The following is a 22,448-nucleotide window of genomic DNA, read 5'->3' on the forward strand; positions in this document are numbered from 1 at the left end:
CTGATTTTGAACCAGAAAATCAACCACAAATCAATCCTGTCTGTGACTAGAAATGTACTAGTATGACCCCCTGTATCTGTGGGGGATATATTCTCAAACATAACCATGGAAATGTGAAAGTGTGGATAATAGCAAACTCTATTGAAATGAATGAGCTCTGGAGAAAGTTGACCATAGAATTGCACTGGAGAACCTAGAGATTCCTGGAGAGAATCCCTCTGTAAGCATTTCTAGATCCTCCAGCGTGACATAGAAGCACACCATAGAATAGCGCTGGAGGCCATAGAAAATGCTTAGAGAGAACATTTTTTGGGGGATGTGGGTAAGTGAAACCACGGATACCAGTCCAAGAATACAGGACTCGTATGATACTTAACATTTTGTCAGCCTTTTGGGGGTGGTGGTGTGATGTTGTGTGGGATGGGGTGGGCTGGGCTGAAAATCAGTGGAGACTGGAGATTTTCAATATTTGACTTGGGAAGACTGCTCTAGGTGGCATCCCCCCACCAAAAAAACCTAACAATTTTTGAGGTCTGCAGAAAAAGGGATGGAGGGCCATATGTAGCCCACATTTTCCCCAACCCCTGAAATATAACATATTTTGCCTGGAAACTGTGGATTAATTACTTGATTTCCTAAGGACAGTACTTTCGTAAATGATATGAACAATGGCTGTGCCTGAATGGGACTCTGGAAATGTAGCATCTCCATATACAACAAGATGAGAGAAGCAGCTGTCATGGCTGAGCTAACAGGTTGTACAGGAGAGGGAAAGGTTTAATGGTTGTAAAGGAAGGACTGAAATTAAATTCTGTTGGGATCTGTACTGGGATATATTTGACTGAGTCTTGGTCCAGAAACCATGTTCTCCTTTAAGTCTGAAGCAAGGCTTGCAATACCAGCTACAGTAGCTCTCTTGACCTATTACTGATGTACAATTTTATTTTTCTCCAGATTTTTTGCTCTCGCTGCTCATCACACTTGGCACCTCTGCCCCACTTCAGGCAACTGAAGCCAGTTCGTCTGTGTTCACATTGCTACACCACCCACTTGCCTTCCAGCAGCAAAAATGTGAATTGTTCATGAGCATCAGCTTCTGCATTGGATCTTCATCAAAACACCTCTTGTGCCTGAGAAAACGTTAGATAATAGTGCAAGGTGGCTGCTGCCCATATCAGCTACAGAGGACTGTGGGAACAACCACACATTACTAGGATCCTCATGGGAACTTTCCAGAACACTTTTGGTGGGCAGGGCAGGGGTTGGCATGGAAGGAGGAATTCCAGGATTTAATTTTTCCTGTTTAATGCAAAGAACACTTGGGGCTTATTTTGGTTTGAGCAAAAATTAAACACAGGGTATATTTGGGCAAACAGCTCTGTATGGCAATAAAAGCTTCTCCCATCCTCTATCACTCTTCTCCGTGATGGAGAGGACTCTGGCCCATGTAGGAATTGCCAGGTGCTGGCTGCCTGGCTTCTGGTGAAGATTAAAGAAAGTCTTCTGCCCTACAGATTCATTTTTTACAATCCTGTGAGGTTACATTACCAAATTTGGGTGTACGTGCAGTAAGGGCTTTAGGGTGCCTTTGGCTAGAAATGAAATGATTGCCCAGAAACAAAAGAGCCTTGGGAATTATAGCCATGGCCACTTGTCTACCAACTTATGATACAGCTAAGACCTGCAACAGTCTTCATGTGCAGTGTACTCTCTGGAGAACTCTCCTAATGCACTATTGTGTGGAAGATGCTTTGGAAACCTTTGTGGGACACTTACAGCTCCTTCTTGAAACCAGACTGAATAGGTTATTTTCCTGAATACTTGAATAAATGCTGTTACTATAGCTGATCTGTCTTTTCTGGGATCAGAATAACTATTCTTGTTGGATTGTTACACTGGTGTTCACAGATAGAATCCACTCTGAACTCTTCTCCAAAACTTGTTGCTTTTTCTATTGTCCCATATCCACTAAATGCCACTTGGTGTGGGTTTTTTTTTAATTTGATCTTTATTAAATTATAAGAGATGAATAAAAAAAATGTAACAAATGGACAACAAAATTCAAAATACAAAATACAATATACAATATATACCACACAAACATATAAACATGTAACAATCACAGTGATACACTAACTTAATACAAAAAACAAAATAACTTCCTAGAGAGCATGGAGGCCCTTATCTGCCAAAATTACACCATTAATACATTCAATATAGATGCATCCATTTTCTCTCCTTGCCAAGTTAGGTTCTCTCCCTTCCCTCTTATAAGGAAAAGGAGGGAACCAACTCAGGATTTGTTATACTTATTTTTCCTTATGTTAATATTCCGTGCTAGATTTTATTCCTCAACTTCGTGTCCAGAACTAAAGCTTATGATTTATCAAACTACCATATAAAGTTGGGGGTCAAATCTTCAGTTTTAATAAATGACACTAAAAGGTTTCAAACTTTTTTTTTGTTTTTTCCCAATTTAGATTTCTGACATAACTAGTAAGTTTGTCCATCTCTATAAAGTCCAAAAGTTTCATAATCCATTCTTTCCATGTAGGCTGACTTGCTCCCTTCCAATGAGATGCGTAGACCAATCTGGCGGCAGAAATCATATAATATAGTAATTTCCCATGTACATTCTCTAATTTACAGTCCGAGATCATGTTCAATAGAAACTGTTTCGGCTCAAACTTAATTGTATAACTCAGTATCAGCTGCATCTTATTATGTATCTGTGTCCAATATTTCCTAGCAGAATCACATCTCCACCACATATGTATAAACGAACCTTGTTCTTTCCCACATTTCCAACAGCTTGGACTTTGGTTTTTATAAATTTTGGAGAGTTTCAGAGGTGTAAGATGCCATCTATTCTGCATCTTGTAATAGTTTTCCTTTATTGCAATACAAACAGTATATTTGAGTCGACCACACCAGGTTTTTCCCCATTGCTCTAAAATCAAAGGTTCTCCCAGATCCTGAGCCCATTTTATCATTGGTGGTTTAAACACTTCATCACACATTTCTAATTTCAACAGAAAGTTATAAAATTTGGAAATTTTCTGGACATTCTTAGCAAATATGATTTTATCAAAATCAGAGGCTGACGGCTCTATATTAAAAGTTTTTTGATCTAACATAAACCTCTCTTTAATTTGATGATATAAAAACCAATTCAACTTTCACCCCTCACTTTCTAATTTCTCCTGCGTTTTTATCATCAAAGCATTAGTTCTCTCATCTATCACTAGAATATCATTATATGTGATCCATCTGTTGGGGCATATTTCATCGTTTCTATGGAATGCCTCATTTACTGAGACCCACATGGGAAGTCTTGTGTATAGAACCGGTTTAAATTTAAGCCAAACTTTCATAAGGCTTTTCCTGACATAATGGAGCAAAAACACACTATTAACTTTAAGTTTATCGTAGAACAAATAAGCATGAGCTCCAAATATAGCCCCGGACATTTTCAGATTGAAAGTCACTCTATCTTCCAGTTTAAACCAGTCAACCAACCACTCAAAACAACATGCGTAAAAATATATCTTTAAATTCGGAAGTCCCATTCCTCCACGTCTCACATCGTCCTGCATAGTTTTAAAACGGACCTGTGGTTTCTTGCCTCCCCATATAAATCTACTTATATCTTTGTTCCATTGTACAAATGGTTTCTCATTTGCCAAAATCGGGATGGTTTGGAACAAAAACATTATTTTGGGGAGGATGTTCATCTTTATAGTTGCAAGACCAATATTTGATATCATGCCATACCGTACCATAATTATTTTTAAACAATTCAGAGTTTTTTTGTAGACAACCAAATACCTAAATACTTCACTTTATCCACAACTCTATATCCTGAACATCTTTGTAATTGTTCCTTCTCCACGTCATTCAGGTTCATAGTCAGCAGTGCGGTTTTTTCTTTATTTATATTTAATCCTGACACATTTCCAAATTGTCTCAGCTCCCTATTAACCTTGGGAATATCTTCAGTTGGGTTCGCCAATGACAAAACTAAGTCGTCTGCGTAAGCCTTAAGCTTCATTTCTAACCCTTTATTTTTAACACCCAATATATCAGTGTTCCGCCAAATATCATCATTAAAAACCTCCAAAATTAAAATAAACAGTAATGGGGATAGAGGGCAGCCTTGCCTGCTGCCTTTATTAATTCCTATAGGTTTAGTTCTTTCCCCATTTATAATTATTCTCGTACACTGTTTTTGATAATTTGGTCAACCCAATTTTCAAAATTAGATCTGACTCCTACTCTTTTACATATCTCTTTTAGAAACCGCCAATTAACCTTGTCGAAAGCTTTTTCGAAATCCAAAAATATTAAAGCGAGTTTCCTATCGTTACACTTTTCATGGAGTTCAGTTAGGTTTAACATATGGCGTACATTGTTTTTCATTCTTCTACCAGGTAGAAAACCGGACCGGTCAAGGCTAATATATTCTTTCAGAACAGATTTTACCCTTTTTGCCAAAATACCTGCAAAAATTTTGTAATCGCATTCAGCAGAGCAATAGGGTGGAAATTTTTGGGTTCGAGGATATCATCGTCGGTTTTAGGAATAAGTGTCGTATTAGATTCCAACCATGTATCGGGGATTTTTCCTTTCAAAATATCATTCATTACCAACATAAGGGGTCTCACCAATTCTTCAGAAAGTCTTATAGTACTCGGCCGGGAATCCATCCGGACCTGCGGCTTTCCCACGTTTGGCATCCAGGATTGCAGTTTGAATTTCATGTGCGGTAAATTCCTCATTTAATATTTGTGATTGTTCTAGGTGGATTTTCCCAATTATTTTCAGATCAAGATATTTCTTAATTAGTTCATCGGATATCGAATCTTGTCTAAATAATTTCAAACAGTACGAAACAAAAAAAATTCTCAATTTCTTTTTGCTTATCAATCAAGCAGACACTAATCCTCTTTTGCATACCCTCCTACCCTGAGGCCTGCCATTAGCAAACGAACAATACACATGCAAATCATTCCTGCCCTCCCAGGTCACACAGGATATATTTATACCCAACTCCTTTCCAGGCAAGCATTCTCTGAGGATCCCAACCACAGATGCTGGCGAAACATCAGGAATAAACTCTTCCAGAACATGGCCACATAACCCCAAAAACACACAAAAAACTATGAATGAATGTGTTTTTAATGGATGTGGGATTTTAGAAAAAGAGCAGGAGCAGTAATAATGCCTCTTGGGCAGCAAATATTGAGTTAATATGAATGCTGCAGTGGTTGCACCAAGAGATCAGGCTGACAGACTCTCAGAGGGGGATAGGGAGAGATAGCAGGCAATATCAGTAATTGCGAGTGGTCCCACCCTAGATTTGACAGTAGTGCTCTGCCAATATCCCCAGCCCAGGCGCACCATGAAGAGGCTACTTTGTGTGGAGATAGTGGCAGTGGAGTCTCTCTGCAGCCAAGCTTCTGCCATTGCACTCTCCTCTCTACCTGGCCTACAGTTTATAGGACCATGAGATAGCAGTCTAAAACTATTGCTGTTCACTAACTACCAGGCATGAAGTTTGCATTGGACAACCAGTCTTTCTGGTGTGGTCTGTTGAGGGTTGTTATTCTTATATTGTATTTTATTTTTGCAGCTGCAACACCTGTGTGAGGTGGCAGGCTCTATAGGGGCAGGGAGAAGTAAAAGAAGCAATCCTCATCACGCAAGACAGAACACTGACATACATCTCTCTCTCTCTCTCTATATATATATATATATATATGATGGTGAATGCAAAATTCTCATTTGAAGGGGAATTAGCACCAACTAAATGCGAAATTGTTTCTCTAAGGCAGTGGTTCTCAACCTGTGGGTCACAACCCCTTTGGGGGTCGAACAACCCTTTCACATGGGTCACCAAGATGAAAATCATTTTATGGTTGGGGGTCACCAAAACATGAGGAACTGTATTAAAGGGCTGCAGCATTAGGAAGGTTGAGAACCACTGCTCTAAGGGCAATGTCTGATGAACTGCCTGCCCCACATTAGAGGTAGTAAGATACATAGTGAGAAGGTATGTGTATTCCAGTGCAAGACACAACCAAAGGTGAAATAAATATATTTGACATGAGTGCAATTATGTTTTATTATAGTTTTTATTAGATTAAAAAAGACATTAAAAAGCATATACATATACGACAGAATATATATTAGACATATACCACATTACACAACACTATACTACAATACATTACAACACATACATCCCCAGCCCCAACATCATCATCCCCATCCCAGCCCCCCAGCCCCCATAACAGACAGACATATATGAAAGGATAAAGTGACTTCATGGTAATAGCTGTGAGATAAAACAACTAGTGGGATTAAAATTCTACCTTTAAGTTACAGCATCCTAAGCACAGCCTCAATGAATTTACACATCCATAGCTTCAGGGGGTTGAACTGACTGTTCGGTCAAAGGGGATGGTTTTAGAGACAACTTAAAAAGAACAAAATGTTTATTTTTTGTTGTGAGAAAAGTGGGATATAATGATAATATTAATATGCATATATGTGTAGTACATACTGATATATACTATATATAATATCCACAGTATACTGTATATATTGTATATATACACCTTATATACAATGTGTGTGTGTGTGTATACACACACACACTGGATATAATGTACTGTGTATCTATCTATATATATATATAGATACACACACACATATATATTCATACACACACATACACTTTATAATGTACTGTAATTTTATATATATATTGTATATAATGTATATATACAGTATATAATATGTAAAATGTATTATATATATGTGTATAATTGGTGTATGTATTAATTTAAACATGAGCTGGATACTCATCAGTAAGTGTTCAGCAGAGTTGGAAGCAATGAGCTTGTCTTATTATTGTCTTCCAAGAAAACCCCTTCAATTCCAAGGGAGTCCTAGCGCTGCAGCGCAGTCCTCGTCCTCGATTCAAATTTGAACCTTCTTTTTCTTTCCCGCCCGAATTTTGTTTTGAAAGTCCACTGACGTGGTAACGTCGGCTCACGCTTTCCAGCCAATGGGAGCGCCAGTTTCCTTGACCACGCCCACCGCAGGTTGCGATTCAAAACAATACAGGGAGGAGCGCGCTGAACAGAAGTGGTACGGGCGGGCGAGGGGGGGAGACAGCAAGAGTGTCCCAGTTCCGGTGACTCCAAGAAACAAAAACACCCCTCCTTCATGTTTTTGGTTTGTCTCGAACCCAGGGCTGCATGGGTTCGAAGGGGGCGGGGCCAGAACCCAGGAGCGTTCGAAAAGGGCGGGGCCAAGCCCTGGCTGGCTGCGGTGGGTCGGTTACAGCGTCAGTGTCACCAAGCTCTTGCGGGGGTCGGGGTCTCTGATGCTGGTCGTCATGGAGCCCATGGCCAGCAACATCCAGGTGCTGCTGCAGGCGGCGGAGTACCTGGAGCGCAGGGAGAGAGGTACCAGGGGCTCTTCGGGGAGAAATAGCCCGGTTTGGCACCGCTTTAACTCTTTGTCTGGCTCAGGGCTGTGGGGTTCTGGGAGTTGGAGTTTGTTGTGGGCCCAGAGCGGAGATGCCCTCACCACCACAAAGGAGGACTGGGCACCGCAGAATAGAGGACATTCCAGAAAAGTGTAGGGCATGGCCAAATAAAAACTAAAAACACTATATTATTAGTGTTAGTATTACTATTATTATTGCTTATATCCTTTTTCTCCCCAATATAGGGGAGGCTCCAGGGGGAGAACAGTGAATGGAAAACACCATAGTTTGTAGAATTTAAAGAGATAGCCGCGTTAGTCTGTAGAATCAGTGTGAAGAGAGAGAGATTTTGTAGCACCTTTGAGACCACAGTTGGCAGCAAGAGCGTTCCTAGGCGTCAGTCCACTTCCTCAGATGCATTTGGATGGAACTGAATACAGATTATAAATACAGCCGTACAAATGTAAATCCATGTCCTGCTCCGAATGGAGGGCATTTTGGAATTCCTCCTGGAGAGAAGGATGAAATGGAGGGCAGGTCCTGGGAAAGGAGGGTGTGTCTGGCCGCCCAGGGTGGGTGGGTCAGGGCAGGGGCTCATTGGAGAGAGTGGTCGGGGAGGTTCAAGTGGAGACGGCAGTCTTCTTTAGCTGACAGTGGTGGTGGTGATGATGATGATGATGATGGTTTTCTTCTCAGAAGCGGAACATGGCTATGCTTCTCTTTCGCCTTACTGTGGCCAAGGTGCGTTACAGTCACGGAGGAGGAGGAGGAGGCCAAAGCCTGGGAAGGCCCTCAAAAGCCTCAGGTGAGAGACAGTCCACTGATTTGGGGTTCCCCTTTCCCCACCCCAGATCCTCCATTAGTCAAGACATTTATTTTATTTATTTCATTTTTATGCTGCCTTTCTCCCAAAAAAGGGGCTCAAGGCGGCTCACAAGATAAAAACACTTTAAAAACAATTTAAATAACCTACCATATATACACTTTAAGTCTAAAAATTGCTGCCCAAAAATTGACCCCAAAATCCAAGGTCCCCATTTTGTACAGATCACTGTAGTAATGTGATAACAGCACCTTCAGATTTCCCCACGCAGTTCAGACATTACACACATTAAAGGAGCCTCCAAGTTTTATCCTCGACCTGTCCACCAGTGATGGCAAAATCCTTAATTTTGGCCCCAAAACCTGACCTCGACTTATACATGGGATCAACTTATGGTTGAATATACATGGTTAAAACAGTATAAAATTAAGATTAAAACATACATTTAAAAATAATAATAATCCCCATACCCTATATAAAAGCCTGAAAGATAAGACTTGTTTAGAGGAAAGGCTTAATTTGGTCTAAGACACCCACTTCTCTGTGCCCAAGGAGTTTCTAGTTGTAATCTGCCTTGCCACGTGGAGGTAGGTGGCATTCCTGTGCAAGAAGGCTGAAATAGTAGGAAAATGGAGCAGAGCATGAGAAATGTGGCAGAGAGAGTAAAAATTTAACAAGCAGTTTAGAGAAATACATCTGGGCTGTGAAACAGGGCCAGTGGTGAAGTTATTCTGTACTTTCTGGATCAGGTTTGGCTCTGTGGCTTATGAGAATTGAAACATTTTCCCACAGTGGTTTGCATTGACTTAGTGCTTAACATTTTTCTCTCCATTTTCTTTTGGAAGTCTGGCTTATATTTTAAAACATTGGCCCTGAGATGCATGCAGAGCCAGCCTTGTGTAGTGGTTTGAGTGATGGACTAGGACTCTGGGAGAGCAGGGATCAAATGCCTTGGAAACCTGTCTGAGGCAGGTCACACTGTCTCAGCCTCAGAAGAAGGCAATGGCAACTCCCCCCTCTGAATAAATCCTGCCAGGTGCACAACAACATAATCGTGAGTGGGAGCAGAATCCCTAATTCTACTATACTTGCAGGTCTCCTGCAAGATTGTGCAAGGTGTGAAGATTTGCAGTTACAAATATTTCTGGTGCCACATTCTCTGAAGCCTATTTTGCTGCTGTCACACAGAGAGACACAAATCTGCCCCCATAGCAAGTCAGCCTGTTGGTGCCTCTAACTCAGGAATGGACAACAATGACTAGTCTGCACAGAAATACAGTTTCTCGCCTCCAAAATGGCAGTCTATTTCTGATTTTGAAAAACAGGATTTTTTTTTATAAAAAGTTAAACATTGTAGGGGGAACCTGTTGCCTATGAAAAGGTGAGTTGCTGGTCCTGTAGACTTCCCAGAGAGACAGTCCCACCGCCCACTCCTTTTTAGCTTGAAACAGAGTGGACTGAGGATATCTAGGGAAGAGACAAGGGATGCAAAGGCAGCCTTGGGGTTGCATATTACCCCAGGCACATCTGGATTTTAGTCAGAGTCTGTCTTAATCCTAGCCAGGAATACCAAGGACTTTTTGCATATATGCTCTCCCAATAAACTAGTCCTTTCCCTGCCTTTGTGCTGCAGAAATCTACAGTGAGTCTTTGGTATCTGTTGGAGTTTGGTTCTAGGACTCCAAGTGGATACCAAAATCTGTGAATGCTCAAATCCCATTCAGTACAATTGAATAGTAAAGTGATGTCCCTTATACAAAATAGCAAAATCAAGGTTTGCCTCTTGGAATTTATATGTATTTTTTTTTAATTTTTAAGTCATGGATGGTTGAACCTGTGGATAAAGAATCCGTGGATATGGAGGACTGATTGTATGCTGTGTCTATGGTAGCTGATTATAACAGGAGTGGAAAACTTGTGGCCCTTCAGATGCTGGTAGACTGTAGCTCCCATCCCCATCAACCATACTAGCTGGGGCTGATGGGAACTGAACTCCAACATCTGGAGTGTCACAGCCAGCCAGCCACCCCCCCACCCCCGGGTAATTTCACATGAATATTTTCTCTGTGAAAATATGACTATTTTTCCCTCAGGTGGCCCTCTATGTCAACATTATCTTGGGCATATATATATATATTCATTTGTTTCTGAATCTCAGTGCAGAAAGGAGGATCTCCACTTGTAATAGACCAGTTCTAATTACTGAGTTTCTCTACAAACTGCTTCCACTAAAAAAAGCAGTTCATATCAACACTCTTGTAAGTACAGGAAATGATTTTGCAGAGATTGAATAAGAGCTTAGCTTGTCTCTGCTTCATTGAACAGCATGAATGGGCATGACAATCATTTTCTGGAAATCTGTGTGTGGTCCATCTGTCTTATTTTCTTGTGTGTTTGTTTTCAGATCTGTACACAATGAGTTGGAGAAGCACAGGTAAACTTATACAGAGAATTTATATAAAGAGAAAGATAATTGCTCTTATTTCACCTGCTGCAAAATTTAGCTAAAGGAGGAAACTAATAGCACTGTATGTACTTTCTAAGTCATGGGGTCGTAGTCATGAAATGGCAGACAGATAAATGGATGAAAGATCTGTACCAGCCATACCTCTTGCCAGACTTAGAAGATTTGGGTAGAATTTTTCTATGAGTGAGCATGCTGTTTGCCAGGGGTGGGAATCATGTGATCCTCCAGATACTGTTGGACTGCAATTGCCATCATTCTTCACCATTTATGCTGGCTTGGGCTGTTGGGAGTTGCAGTCCAACAACTCCCCACCCCCCGACCCCCCCCCCCCCATCTTCTAAAGGCTGGCTTGGGCTGTTGGGAGTTGCAGGCCACTGGGTGACTTTGGGTGAGGTACAGTCTCAGCCTCAAGAGAAGGGAATGGCAAACTGCCTCGGAACAACTCTTGCCAAGAAAACCCCATGACAGGTTTGCTTTAGGGTCTCCGTAAGTCTGAAATGACCTGAAGGCACACAACAGCAGAGCACCTTACAACCACCTGCTTCAGCTACAATCAAGGATTGTAAGTGACCCGTTTAGTCCTAGAGGCAAAGAAAATGAGACAAGTACAGCCCTGAAACAAAATACTGTAGTGTAAGATGCTGCTGTTCAGGTTTCCGTCCTGCCTCAGTAACTTCTGTCTTCTTATAGGCCTGAGGGAGATCCTCTTTGTGTTGTTGTTTTGGGAGTGGGTTTGCACATTTGTGCCCAGTTCCAGCTACATTATTATATTTGATTCTCCATTGATTCCACTAGTCTGGTCTTAGTTCACAGGGGTCATTTAAAACTACCTTCTCAGTATGAGCCAGGAAGTGACCAACCAGATATTTTGGCTGCAGCTTTACCAGTAGAGAAAGGCTTGAAATGGTGAGAGATGTCTGTGATTGACTTCTTCCCATCCAATGATGTGTATAAATTATAAGGTAGCCCAAGGGGTTTACCCCCCACCATTATGACCACCTTAATGATCCCCCCCCCCCCCCTTAGGAGATGCAGTTATGGATCTTGTGATATCTTTAGCCCTACCATTAGCTCCATGATCCCACCTAGAATAGGATAACTAAATTTTGATGGGCCAAGTGGAGATGGAGAAACTATGGATGTTTTGTTGGTACTATCTAGAATTCAACAATTCTGGTGATGTTATTTATTCTACTGCCCCCCCCTTTATGTTTTCTGTGACATAATTCATCCATCTTTAAGAATTTTTTTTTTTTGGTTGACTAAACAGGCATAAAACATTAATAGGCAGACTGAAAATTTGATTCTATAACAGTGGTGGGCAAAGTGTGGCCCTCGGGCTCTCATGGTCAAAAATGTGTTAATTCCCCCCCCCCCACAATTTTTTTGCTCCCAAAAGCCCTCTACTATGTTTTTAGGTCTCCTGGGCCATTTTAGGTGTACAAAAGGCCTTTTGAAAAAACAGAAATAAATCCACCAATTTCTATTCTGGAAAAAAGGCATCTCCTTGGTCTAAAAACATGGCAAAAGTACCCTCTACAGCCTTTAGAGGATTTTGGGGGGGGGGGTCTGGGGTTGTGTGTACATCCCCCTCCAGGTCTTTTAGAAGGCTGATGTGGTCCACTAGTCTCCTAGTTGTCCATAGTAGTGCTATCACTATTGCACTGAAACATTGTTAAATGGGGGAAGGTTTGGGACCTGGCTTACATGGATGCTGTGGCTCATCCAACGGACGAGGAAATGTATACTCCTCTTAGAAAGGGCTGTTGTCGCAAGACAATGCTTTATCATATTGCTTTCTTCAAGACACTTTGTGTTTCTTCTCCCCCATATCCCCTCATCAGGAGAGCTCAGCTGCGACACTGCTTAGAGCAGCTACAACAGCAAGTTCCCATGAATGCAGAGCATTCTCGTTACACAACCCTTAATCTTCTGCACCGAGCCAGACTGCACATTAAGGTAAGTGACACAATCAATCCTTATTGGTGGCTGCAAGATTGGCCTTAACTAAATGGCACCTGCCCTGCTTGCTTTCATTGCTAGGAGTCTATAAAACTAGGCCTTACATAGTTTGCAACTTTTAACTTGTATCGTTTTTAAAATAATTCCTTGTCCTTCACATCTGAAGTTCTGAGCATGAAAAGTATATGCAAGTGCTGAAATTTATCAAAGGCTATCAACCTTCAGTGAAAACATCATACCATGGGAATTTGACTGCACCAATACAATTGCAGTTTGTTAAGACTCTGCAGTATCTGACACCACACAAGTTTATCTTTTCTAAGAGATGTACAGTACATTTTGCTGCAACAGAGGAATTAACACATGCTGAGGAATGTGGGATCCCCTAGATATTATTGGGCTTTAATTTCCACAAGACCCTTCCAGTCTGGCCTGTAGTGAGGGCTAAAGAATGTAGTTCACCCAGGTCTGGGGAGGACAGATTTCCCATTTCTGAATGAACACATTCTGAGCTTAATTTTAAGAACACAATACTACTACAACACTGAATCAAACCTAAGTTCCTATAATCCAGCATCTTGTTTGCAGCATTGGCCATCTTGGTACTTCTGAGTGTGCAGAACATCAAGATCATCTAGGACAGTTTTTAGTGTACAATTTTGATTCCAAAAATATGCTCACAAAGCTAGATCCATAAGGAGTTGAAGCATTTACTATGCTTATTGAACATTGTCCTCAACCCGTCCGCTTCCAGAAGCTGGAGGAGCAGGAACAGAAGGCTCAGCTACAGAAGGAGAGGTTACGTTGTGAGCAACGAAACTTGCACCAGCGGCTGGAGGAGTTACTGGCCCATTCCAGTATGGAGCGGCCACGAGCAGACAGCCTGGATTCCTCTCAATTCTCAGAACGCTCCGACTCAGGTAAGAGCTGCCCATGCACCATTCGCCAGGATAAGTGCTAAGTCTGAAGTGTTTAACATTAGCAATACAAGAATGTGGGAGACAGGCCATGTAATGTCTCCTAAAACAGGTGGGCAAGGTGTGGTCCTCCAGATGATGTTAGGCTGCAGCTATCACCTCTAGATAGCATCACTAATTATGAAGGATGGTGGGACTTGCAGTCTAACTCATGGAGGGCTGTACTTCATACGTTATAGAACAGTCATTTTGGACCATATTCTTGGCCTTCAGACAGAACCCTTGTAAAAGAGACTGGCGCCATACAGGCCAAAATAAAGCTGCTTCGGGTCACTTTGGAGGTACACTGGTACCCCGGGATACGAACGCGCCGCGATACGAAATTTCCGGGTTACGAAAAAAAAAATTAATTAATTATTTCCGGGTTACGAAGGTTTACCCGGGTTACGAAAAAACGCTGGCGCTTTTTAAAATGGAGCCGCGGCGGAGCCGCGGCTTTTCCCCATTAGCGCCTATGGGGATTCGGCTAACGAAAAACTTCCGGGTTACGAAAATGGCGCCGGAACGAATTAATTTCGTAACCCGGGGGACGAGTGTATGCTGTTTAAATTGTACATACATACTAAGAGTCCGGAAGCCCAGCCAAAGCCACGATCCAGTCCTAAGGACTGGCGTGCAGCTTTGGAGCAACCTCTGAACTCTTAGTACACCTGAATCATTTAAACAGCATACCTCCAAAGTGACTCTAAGCAGCTTTATTTTGGCTGGTCTGTATGGGGCCTATATTTTGCCTGGCTAGGAAGCTATACATACTGAGGTTCTTTCCTGCTGTAGAAGATGCCGAGGTGGATGTGGAAGGCGTGGCATTCAGTAGCACTGAAGAGGATGTTGTGGCTGCTGTCAGCACTGGGCAGGAGCACAGCTATTCTAGCAACTTCTGGTTATGATGGAGAGAAACAAGATTAAGAGGACAAGCTCTTCTTCAGACTGCCTGCCTCCCAGCAACATGGCTACAGCTTTGTGCCACTATGAATGGATCCAGGGCCACTAGAGAACTGCTTAACTAAAGGAGAATCCTCAAGCATGGTGCAAATAAGTACACATCATGTACCACTACCTTCATCTTGGAAGCAAGCAGAATAACTACCAGAGAAACTGATGGCCAAAATCCTTTACCATTTGGGTAACAGTTGTGAAAGAAGACTGAGGTCTCAAGCACTTGAACTCTATGGGACGACTGTAGAGGATGAGTATATCATTCAGTATTGTCCAATCCTGGTGAATGCTTCATGGACATCTTGGCTCCTTGAGATGGAGCAGATGAGCTTATACAGTAGAGAGTAGGCACAAATCTCAGTAAAGGCTGGGATATAAATTTTGTTTTTAAAGAGAAGATGCGTTTAGCTGTAAGCATTAAAAATTTTGCAAAAATCTGGTTGAACAGGTAGCATTTCCATTCCTCCACATGAAATGGGTTATGCTGCAGTTGACTTAAAATAACAGCCAGAACCAATGCTGGAGTGTATGTGTGTGTGTGCTTGTATGTATCATAGGAAAGTAATTTTGTACAGAGAGCCCTACCTTGGTTTTCTTTTGTGACCCACCCCTTCTATGTACTGAACAGGATTTTTAGTAAATATTTTTAATTATTTGTATCTTATCCATCTGTGTTTTGCTTAAGAATTAAAAGCAGAGAATTCTAATATACAGACGCCTCCACATACCACAGGAGGTAAATGTAAACAGGAAGATTTATATTGTTTCAATCACAGTTCAAAGAGCAGCACCCACCTCAGGAACAGGCCCTAGGAGTGGGCTTAACTGTTCTATATTTTTAATGATAATTACACCTTTTTAGAAAGAAGATGATTGTCCCAATTTTTACAATTTCAGTAAAAAACACAAACATAAAATCTAAAGACACTAGTCAGCTCTGCCTCTCAAAGGAAGAGAAGCTTTAGTTACAGGAGAGCTTTCCAGTATTACCATACTGCACTGTGCCAGCAGCCTTCTATCCCCACTAGTAGGAGGATGTGTAGGTTTTTTCATACATATTGCTGCTTCTTCTTAGTAGCTGCCTTGCTAGCCAAATCCTTTGCTTTCTCGGTGGCAGCCAAGGCAGTCTCCTTTGCTTTCTCAGTTGCCTCCTTTGCAGTTTCCACCAGTGTTTTAGATGGTGTTTCACCTGTAATAAATCAGTAAGCCAAACAGTTCAGAAAAAAAGTATGCCTGCTGAACTTAACCCCTGCTAAAAAATGTAGAAGATGTTCTGTTGAGTTCTGGACTGCTCCTGTTAGTTTGGACTTTACCACACAGGCTACAGATATTTAGATTTCATTCCACATAACCAAAGAATTGTTAATCTGTGACCACCTGCCTGCAGCTAAATTTCTAGGCCTCATTCTCATGAAAAACAATGAGTTGGTGAAGGAGCCTGAAGCAGGAGGTTCCACAACCAGCAGTTATTCTACATGTCTCCCAGATACTTGTCAAAGCTATTAACAACTCTTTTCTTCTACTGCAAAACATTTCTTCCAGTAGCCTACATGTTCACTAGCCATAATCAAATGTGATATGCACTTCATTTTCTTTCTTCATTCTTACTTGGATTTATATCTGAACTAACACTGAAACTACTGAATTGTGATTCTTTAGCAGCACATAATCTCCTGCAGAGCCAGAACTGAGCAAACTCCCTTTGGTGTAATTAAGAGCAGAGGTGGGTATCCTTGAGCCCTGTGGCAGGATCTGGCTCTCCTTGGGTCCCAATCCATCCCTCTGGCTGTCTTTAGATGGCCAAGCCATCTTCCTCATGACATCAACATTTGGTGGTGTCATGGGTCTTTTATACATTTCCCACTCTAAGAGGTAAAAATGTCTCTCTTAAGTCTTATTTACTATTAATGAGAACTTTAAACTAAATTATGGCAGGCAAAATATAATAACAACAACAGATTTATTTATAGCCTGCATAATCACAAGAAATCCAGGTGGGTTACAACAATAAAAATACATAGAAAATACAATAAAATTAAAAATTAGTCCCTTTTATTATTGATATTACCTTTTGCCTCATCCATCACTGCACACTGCAGATTTTTATCTGAAATTAAATCCAGCTCTTAGGTTTAAAGAGCTTCCTTACTTTTAACCTAAAGACAGAGTGGTCTTATGTTCTTGTGAAGTATAATTCTCTTATTGTAACGAACAGAACAACTAAAGAAAATAATTTGGTGCCCCATGCTTTTTCTTAGAACCAGACTATGAACCCTCAGATACAGTTAGACTTCCTTTCATATTAGCCATGCTGCCTAACAGCAGCTGTAAGGCGAAACGTAATTAAATAGGCCCTACAACTGTTCTACATTTTTCTTAATAATACCTCAGTTTAAGAGCATGCTGTTTCCACAAAGTTACAATGCACTTAAATTTCTTACAATATTTTTTTGTTTTTAAATGGTAAAAAGAGTTGCATTCAGCCTACAGCTTATATAGCAAACCTATTAATTATGCTGGGAGTCTAGGCACTGCATCCTATTACTTTGTAACAGTGTTTTATTGCCCACATACCCTGCGCTACACTGTCCCTACATATATACTTACCCTGCATTTTGGCTAGCACATACTCAAACCCTTTGGTGCTCTTGGTCACATTGCTTTTGAACCTGGCCAAACCAAACTCCTAAAACAAAAAGAACAGCGAGTTTGAATTATGAAATAAAGACAGGAACATTCTCCTTTCCCTGTTTATTTGCATGGCTTGGACACTGAGGAATCACTCCACTCCTCTAGCCATATAGCCAAAGCACAATTATGTTTACTGCATCTGATACAGGTAGACCCATGCTTCCCATGCAAACTGTATCATGCATGCAGAGCAATGAGTGGCTTGCTTACCTGGACAGCACGGGAAACCCCAAACAGGCTGGAGGTCACCCAAGCTTCCCGCTTGACTTCTGTCCAGCTAGTGTTTTCTGGGTTCTCTCTGTAAACACACCGTTCCTCTACCACCTGCAAGGAAGAGAGCACAACAAAGTGATGGTCATTTCCCCACAGTGAACACTACTCTCAGCAATTTCTGTTGTCCCACATAAAGCTTCCTACTGCTGCTCACCATCAGACGTGCATGATTAATGTTCCAGGTGAATGTGGTCATGGTTCGGTTCAGTGGGTCCACAATGGAATCTTCTAGGATATAGACAGAGTGGGCGACATTGGCTGGAAAAAAGCACTCTGCCCAGCGTGGCATCCGGTTGGTCTTGGTTAGGAGCCGCCTGGAAAGCAGCTTCTGGTCTTCTGTCACCTCTCGGTGTAAGATATCCTCTGTCAGGACATGTTTGCTGGAAAGAAGACAAGAAGGTATACTTAAAATGTTCATTTTATGCCTTTAGGCACAACCAGAAGAAGCCAAGCCCCTATCCAGGCACTGGGCATAAAATGAAATGCCCAAAGCAGCACTGGAAATGTAAGCAGAGAAACACTGGAAGCTTAGTTGGGAAAGTAAAGAGACATCATTCTCTGGGGCTCACATTTGATTGTCTCTTGGGGCAAGATTTTAACCCACTTTGAAATACCAACTTTATCAATAAGTTCCTATTGCCACTGAGTCAACCTCTTCGGTTGGCCAGGCATAGTGTCTGAGCAGTGTGATTCACATGGACAATCTTCCCATATGCTTTTTCCTTTGTGATGAACTGTTTATTGTTTACATGTAATCTGTCCTTCAATTATTCCTTGGGCAGTTTACCAAACAAATCAAATACAAAAAAAGTTTAAACTCTCAAAATATAAATGCAGCATACTATAGTCACCCGTATATAAATATATAAATCTTGTTTGGAGTCTGGATAAAAACCAGAATGGTGTCAAAAGAAACAGGATGTGGTGTGTTGGATACACTTGAGAACATCAATCTTTAAGGGCCAGAAACCAGCCAGAAAAGGAAAAAGTAGACTGGATCACCACCTCCCTTGACTCATGGGGCCCTAGTGGGCTGAGAGATGATAAATACAGTAAGCCCTCCATATCAACAGATTTTTATCCACTCATTCAAACATCCACAGCTTGAAGATATTTTTTAAAATATAAAAAATCCAAAAAGCAAACTTGGATTTTGCCATTTAATGTAAGGCGCACACAATTTTACTATGTCACTGAACTTGAAGACTTTGGTATCCATGGGGGCTCCTGGAACCAACCCCCAGCAGATACCAAGGGCCCACTGTAAATGCCTTGAATAATAAATGAACAACTGAATGGGTTTCTAGCTAGCCGCAGCAACTAAAATAATAAATGACTAGATGGAATAATGCAATACCCTGAAAACTATCTTGATGGAAACCAAATTTAGCAGTTACTCATTACTAAATCAAACAATCTTGAAAGCCTCCACAGAAATCACACACAAAATAGGCTGAGTCAGCCAAAGTAACCAGTTAGAATATTGGATTTTGTCCTTGGAATGGGCACCAGAATGTCACTTGTGTGAAGCTTTTTTACTACAGTAATTCCTTTCATTACTAATTCCCACCTAGTCATCTGGAATTATGATAGTTAACCTGGTAGGTTTGAACTACTTGGACACTGCCATTCTGGGCTATTTTATTCTATTCCACACAGTTTCTAAACTTAAAAAAACCCTGAATCATTTAAATTCTGAATTCAAAGATATAGCTGTGTTAAATAAATAATAAATAAAATGTTTATTTCTATCCCGCTTTTTGCCAGGCAATCAAAGCGGTGTACAACAAGTTAAAACACATCCATATATATTGTACATAGTGCTCCCCTTAAAAACTGCATATTAAAAGCTGACTAATCCAAATAATAATCATCATGGGCAGAGTTCACTAGATAGGAAGTCTTATTTGTGGCTGAGTATTTTATTCCGGGAAGGCCTGCCAGAAGAGATCCGTCTTAATGGCTTTTTAAAAGCTCTCTAGATTGGTAATTTGACGGATCTCGTCCGGCAGGCCATTCCATAAATTGGGAGGGGCTGCAGAAAATGTCCTCTGGGAGGTCACCGTCAACCTGGTCTTCAAGGGCTGTAGTAAATTCCTCCCAGAGGACCTGAGTGTACGGGGCGGATTGTATGGAAGCAGGTGATCCCTTAGATAGGTTGGGCCCAAGCCATGTAGGGTGTTAGTCTGTAGAATGAGTACTTAGACAGATCTTGTAGCACCTTTGAGACTAACTGAAATAAATAAATAATAATAATAATAAGTTTTATTTATAGACCGCTATTCCGCAATGATCATAAAGAAATAGGGAACATGAGTTTTCATAGATTTCAGTCTACTTCCTCAGATACATTTGATAGAAAGTGTCTCCAACACATCCCTGTTCCATTCCATCTTTTACCCAGGATACATCTGAACTGCAGAAATAATGCAGCTTGACACCACTTTAACTGCCATGGCTCAATGCTATGGACTCCTGGGCTTTTGTAGTTATAAGATATTTAGGCTTCTGTCAGAGTGCTCTGGCGCCATAACAAACTACAAATCCCAGAATTCCATAGGAAGAAGTCATGACAGTTAATTCTGCAATGTGGCAACAGGCCCAGTTTCTGCTTTTTGCTCCAACACAATGTTAGGAACCCCCCCCCCAAAAAAAAAAGCCCTGACTTAATAACACCCGACTGTAAAGACATGTACTGTTTATAATCCCTTCTCCAATCTTTTGAACTATTTTCTACAAATATTGGACCACCAAATACTGGACCATGAGCCAGTGTGGTGTAGTGGTTTGAATGCTGGATGACAACTCTTACTTAGCCATGGAAACCCACCGGGTGACCTTGGGCGACTCACACTCTCCCAGCCTCAGCAATAACCCGTGACAGGCTCACCATCACCAAGTTGGAAACAACTTGAAGGCATTCAGGACCATATATTCCATGCTGGGCCAAAACATGTCAGTTAGGTAATAAATGTCTCAATTTTAGGGGGTCCACCCACATTCAGAGAATCAGCATAATGTCGTGGTTTGAGTTTTGGGACTACGGAGATTACTGCAGTGCACTCTTACAGTGCTGCTATTCCAACTTTAATTGCTCTGGCTGCCTCCTGTTGCATTCTAGGATTCGCAGTTCAGGGAGTGGCCCTTAGAATTCTCATCCAGAGAGGACTCACTGAACTACAAACCCCAGGATGCCACAGGAGACAGCCAGTGCAGTAAAAGTGGATCAGCAGCGCCATAAGTGTGTAGTGGGGGAATCTACTACAACTCTGGGAGACCAGAGAGTTCAAATACCGGCTCAGCCACGGAAACCTACTGGGTGATCTTGGACAAAGTCACATTCTCTCAACATCAGAGGATGGTAATGGCAAACCCCCTCTGAAGAAATCATGCCAAGAAAACAGTGTGATAGGATTGCCTTTTATTGTTGTTAGCTGCCCTCGAATCAGTTCCGACTCATGGCAGCCCTGTAGATGAGACATCTCCAAGAATCCCTATTCTCCACTGAGTTGCTCAGATCCTGCATGCCTTTGCCCACAACCCCTCTGATTGAGTCTATCCATCTGGTTTGTGGTCCTCCTCTCTTTCTTCTACCCTCTACCTTTCCTAGCATTATTGTTTTTTTCTAGTGATCCGTGCCTTCTCATTACGTGGCCAAAGTATGACAGTCTCAACTTGATCATCTTAGCTTCCAAGGAGACCCCTGGTCTGATCTGTTCAAGAGCCCATTTGTTTGCCTTCCTGGCTGTCCATGGTATCCTAAATACTCTTCTCCAGCACCACATTTCAAATTAGTTGATTTTCTTTCTGTCTGCTTCCTTCACTGTCCAACTCTCACATCTGTATATGGTAATTGGGAATACAATGGCTTGAATGATTCTGACTTTAGTGCTCAGTTGTCTGTCTTTGCTCTTCAGTATCTTTTCCAGTTCTTTCATAGCTGCCCTTCCCATTGCTAATCTTCTTATTTCTTGACTGCAGCCTCCAACTATTTCACCATAAGTCGGGAACGACTTGAAGGCACACAACAACAGCAACCACCACAACCACAACCCCTATCCTGCACTCCTTGGGACCCCTGGTGGCAGAGTCGCTCTCCTGCAAGAGAGGAGGAACCTGGAGGCAAGGCAAGGCCCTGCTCCCTCCTTGCCTGCCTACTGGGTGAAAGGTCCCTCCGGAGGCCTCAGCCAATGGAGACCAAAGTGATCAGCTTACCAGATGGCCTGACCCAGTGGTCCCCAAGCAGTGCCCTTTAAGGGCCTTTGGACTTCATCTCCCAGAAGCCTCAGCCATGTTGACCAGTAGCCTTGGATTCTGGGAGATGAAGTCAAAAATCTCTTTAAAGCAGTGGTCCCCAAACTGTGCCTTTTGAAAATGAGTTTGGACTTCATCTAAATGAGACCCTCCCTCCCTCCCTCCCTCCTTCCCAAAGAAAGGAGTTAGATCTCTTCTTGGCTTCCCTGAATATCCCCCTTGGCCACGTCCTCCTTTTCCCCCGAAGGCCCTCCCCGGGTCCTCCTCCTCCTCACCTGTAGGGGTTGGGATAGCGCTGCCAGAAGGCGGCGAAGACTTGGTCCCAGGGCCCCTTGAGGACGCTCAGGGTCAGGAAGTACTTCCCCATGGGGCCGGCGGGGGAAGGAGGAGGAAGAGGAAAGCGAGGAGGAAGCGGAGGCCTTCTCCTGGCTTAGGCTCCGGCACAGCCGGGCAGCCCTATGGATGGCAGCGGCGGGAGCGGGAGGAGCCCAGCGGCCGCCATGCGGGGACGGCGGACAGGCCACGACTTCCGTCTCAGGCACTTCCTTTTTCCCCCTCGCCCCCTCA

At 42.1% G+C, this 22,448-nt stretch overlaps 3 protein-coding genes across 4 annotated transcripts in view; 2 read left to right on the top strand and 1 right to left on the bottom strand.

Moving 5' to 3' along the window:
• Positions 1-1,929, top strand: part of ZFYVE28 (zinc finger FYVE-type containing 28) — a 33,289-nt gene extending 31,360 nt beyond the window's left edge. Inside the window, exon 13 of the mRNA XM_042451824.1 lies at positions 955-1,929. Coding sequence (XP_042307758.1) covers positions 955-1,086 — 132 coding nt within the window. The 3' untranslated portion in view covers positions 1,087-1,929. The remainder of the gene's footprint in view (positions 1-954) is intronic.
• A 5,290-nt stretch (positions 1,930-7,219) lies between these two features.
• On the top strand, positions 7,220-15,288 carry MXD3 (MAX dimerization protein 3). 2 transcript variants are annotated; one of them, XM_042451835.1, is made up of 6 exons: positions 7,220-7,475; positions 8,195-8,303; positions 10,726-10,755; positions 12,633-12,747; positions 13,505-13,670; positions 14,505-15,288. In XM_042451835.1, the coding sequence occupies exons 1-6, from the start codon at positions 7,394-7,396 to the stop codon at positions 14,612-14,614; spliced, it is 612 nt and encodes a 203-aa protein (XP_042307769.1). In that variant the 5' UTR covers positions 7,220-7,393; the 3' UTR covers positions 14,615-15,288. The 2 variants fall into 2 exon arrangements, with proteins under 2 accessions (XP_042307769.1, XP_042307768.1); XM_042451834.1 differs by having other exon boundaries at positions 7,228-7,475; positions 14,502-15,288.
• A 112-nt stretch (positions 15,289-15,400) lies between these two features.
• PRELID1 (PRELI domain containing 1) lies at positions 15,401-22,439 on the bottom strand. Its single transcript, XM_042451833.1, has 5 exons — positions 22,157-22,439; positions 17,782-18,007; positions 17,565-17,678; positions 17,271-17,349; positions 15,401-15,852 (listed from the first exon to the last, which is right to left on the bottom strand). Exons 1-5 carry the CDS (start codon positions 22,246-22,248, stop codon positions 15,713-15,715), a joined length of 651 nt encoding a protein of 216 aa, XP_042307767.1. The 5' UTR covers positions 22,249-22,439; the 3' UTR covers positions 15,401-15,712.
• Between the last annotated feature and the right edge of the window lie 9 nt (positions 22,440-22,448).

The sequence above is a fragment of the Sceloporus undulatus genome, chromosome 2 (assembly GCF_019175285.1).
Source record: "Sceloporus undulatus isolate JIND9_A2432 ecotype Alabama chromosome 2, SceUnd_v1.1, whole genome shotgun sequence".
Classification (NCBI taxonomy): domain Eukaryota; kingdom Metazoa; phylum Chordata; class Lepidosauria; order Squamata; family Phrynosomatidae; genus Sceloporus; species Sceloporus undulatus.

Coding starts and splice junctions, on each gene's coding strand:
- PRELID1 (XM_042451833.1), bottom strand. CDS start 22,248: ATGGGGAAGTACTTCCTGACCCTGAGCGTCCTCAAGGGGCCCTGGGAC. Junction 18,008..22,156: donor CGCTATCCCAACCCCTACAG/GTGAGGAGGAGG, acceptor TCTTCTTTCCAG/CAAACATGTCCTGACAGAGG. Junction 17,679..17,781: donor TTAATCATGCACGTCTGATG/GTGAGCAGCAGT, acceptor TCTTCCTTGCAG/GTGGTAGAGGAACGGTGTGT.
- MXD3 (XM_042451834.1), top strand. CDS start 7,394: ATGCTGGTCGTCATGGAGCCCATGGCCAGCAACATCCAGGTGCTGCTG. Junction 12,748..13,504: donor GAGCCAGACTGCACATTAAG/GTAAGTGACACA, acceptor GTCCGCTTCCAG/AAGCTGGAGGAGCAGGAACA. Junction 13,671..14,501: donor CTCAGAACGCTCCGACTCAG/GTAAGAGCTGCC, acceptor TTCCTGCTGTAG/AAGATGCCGAGGTGGATGTG.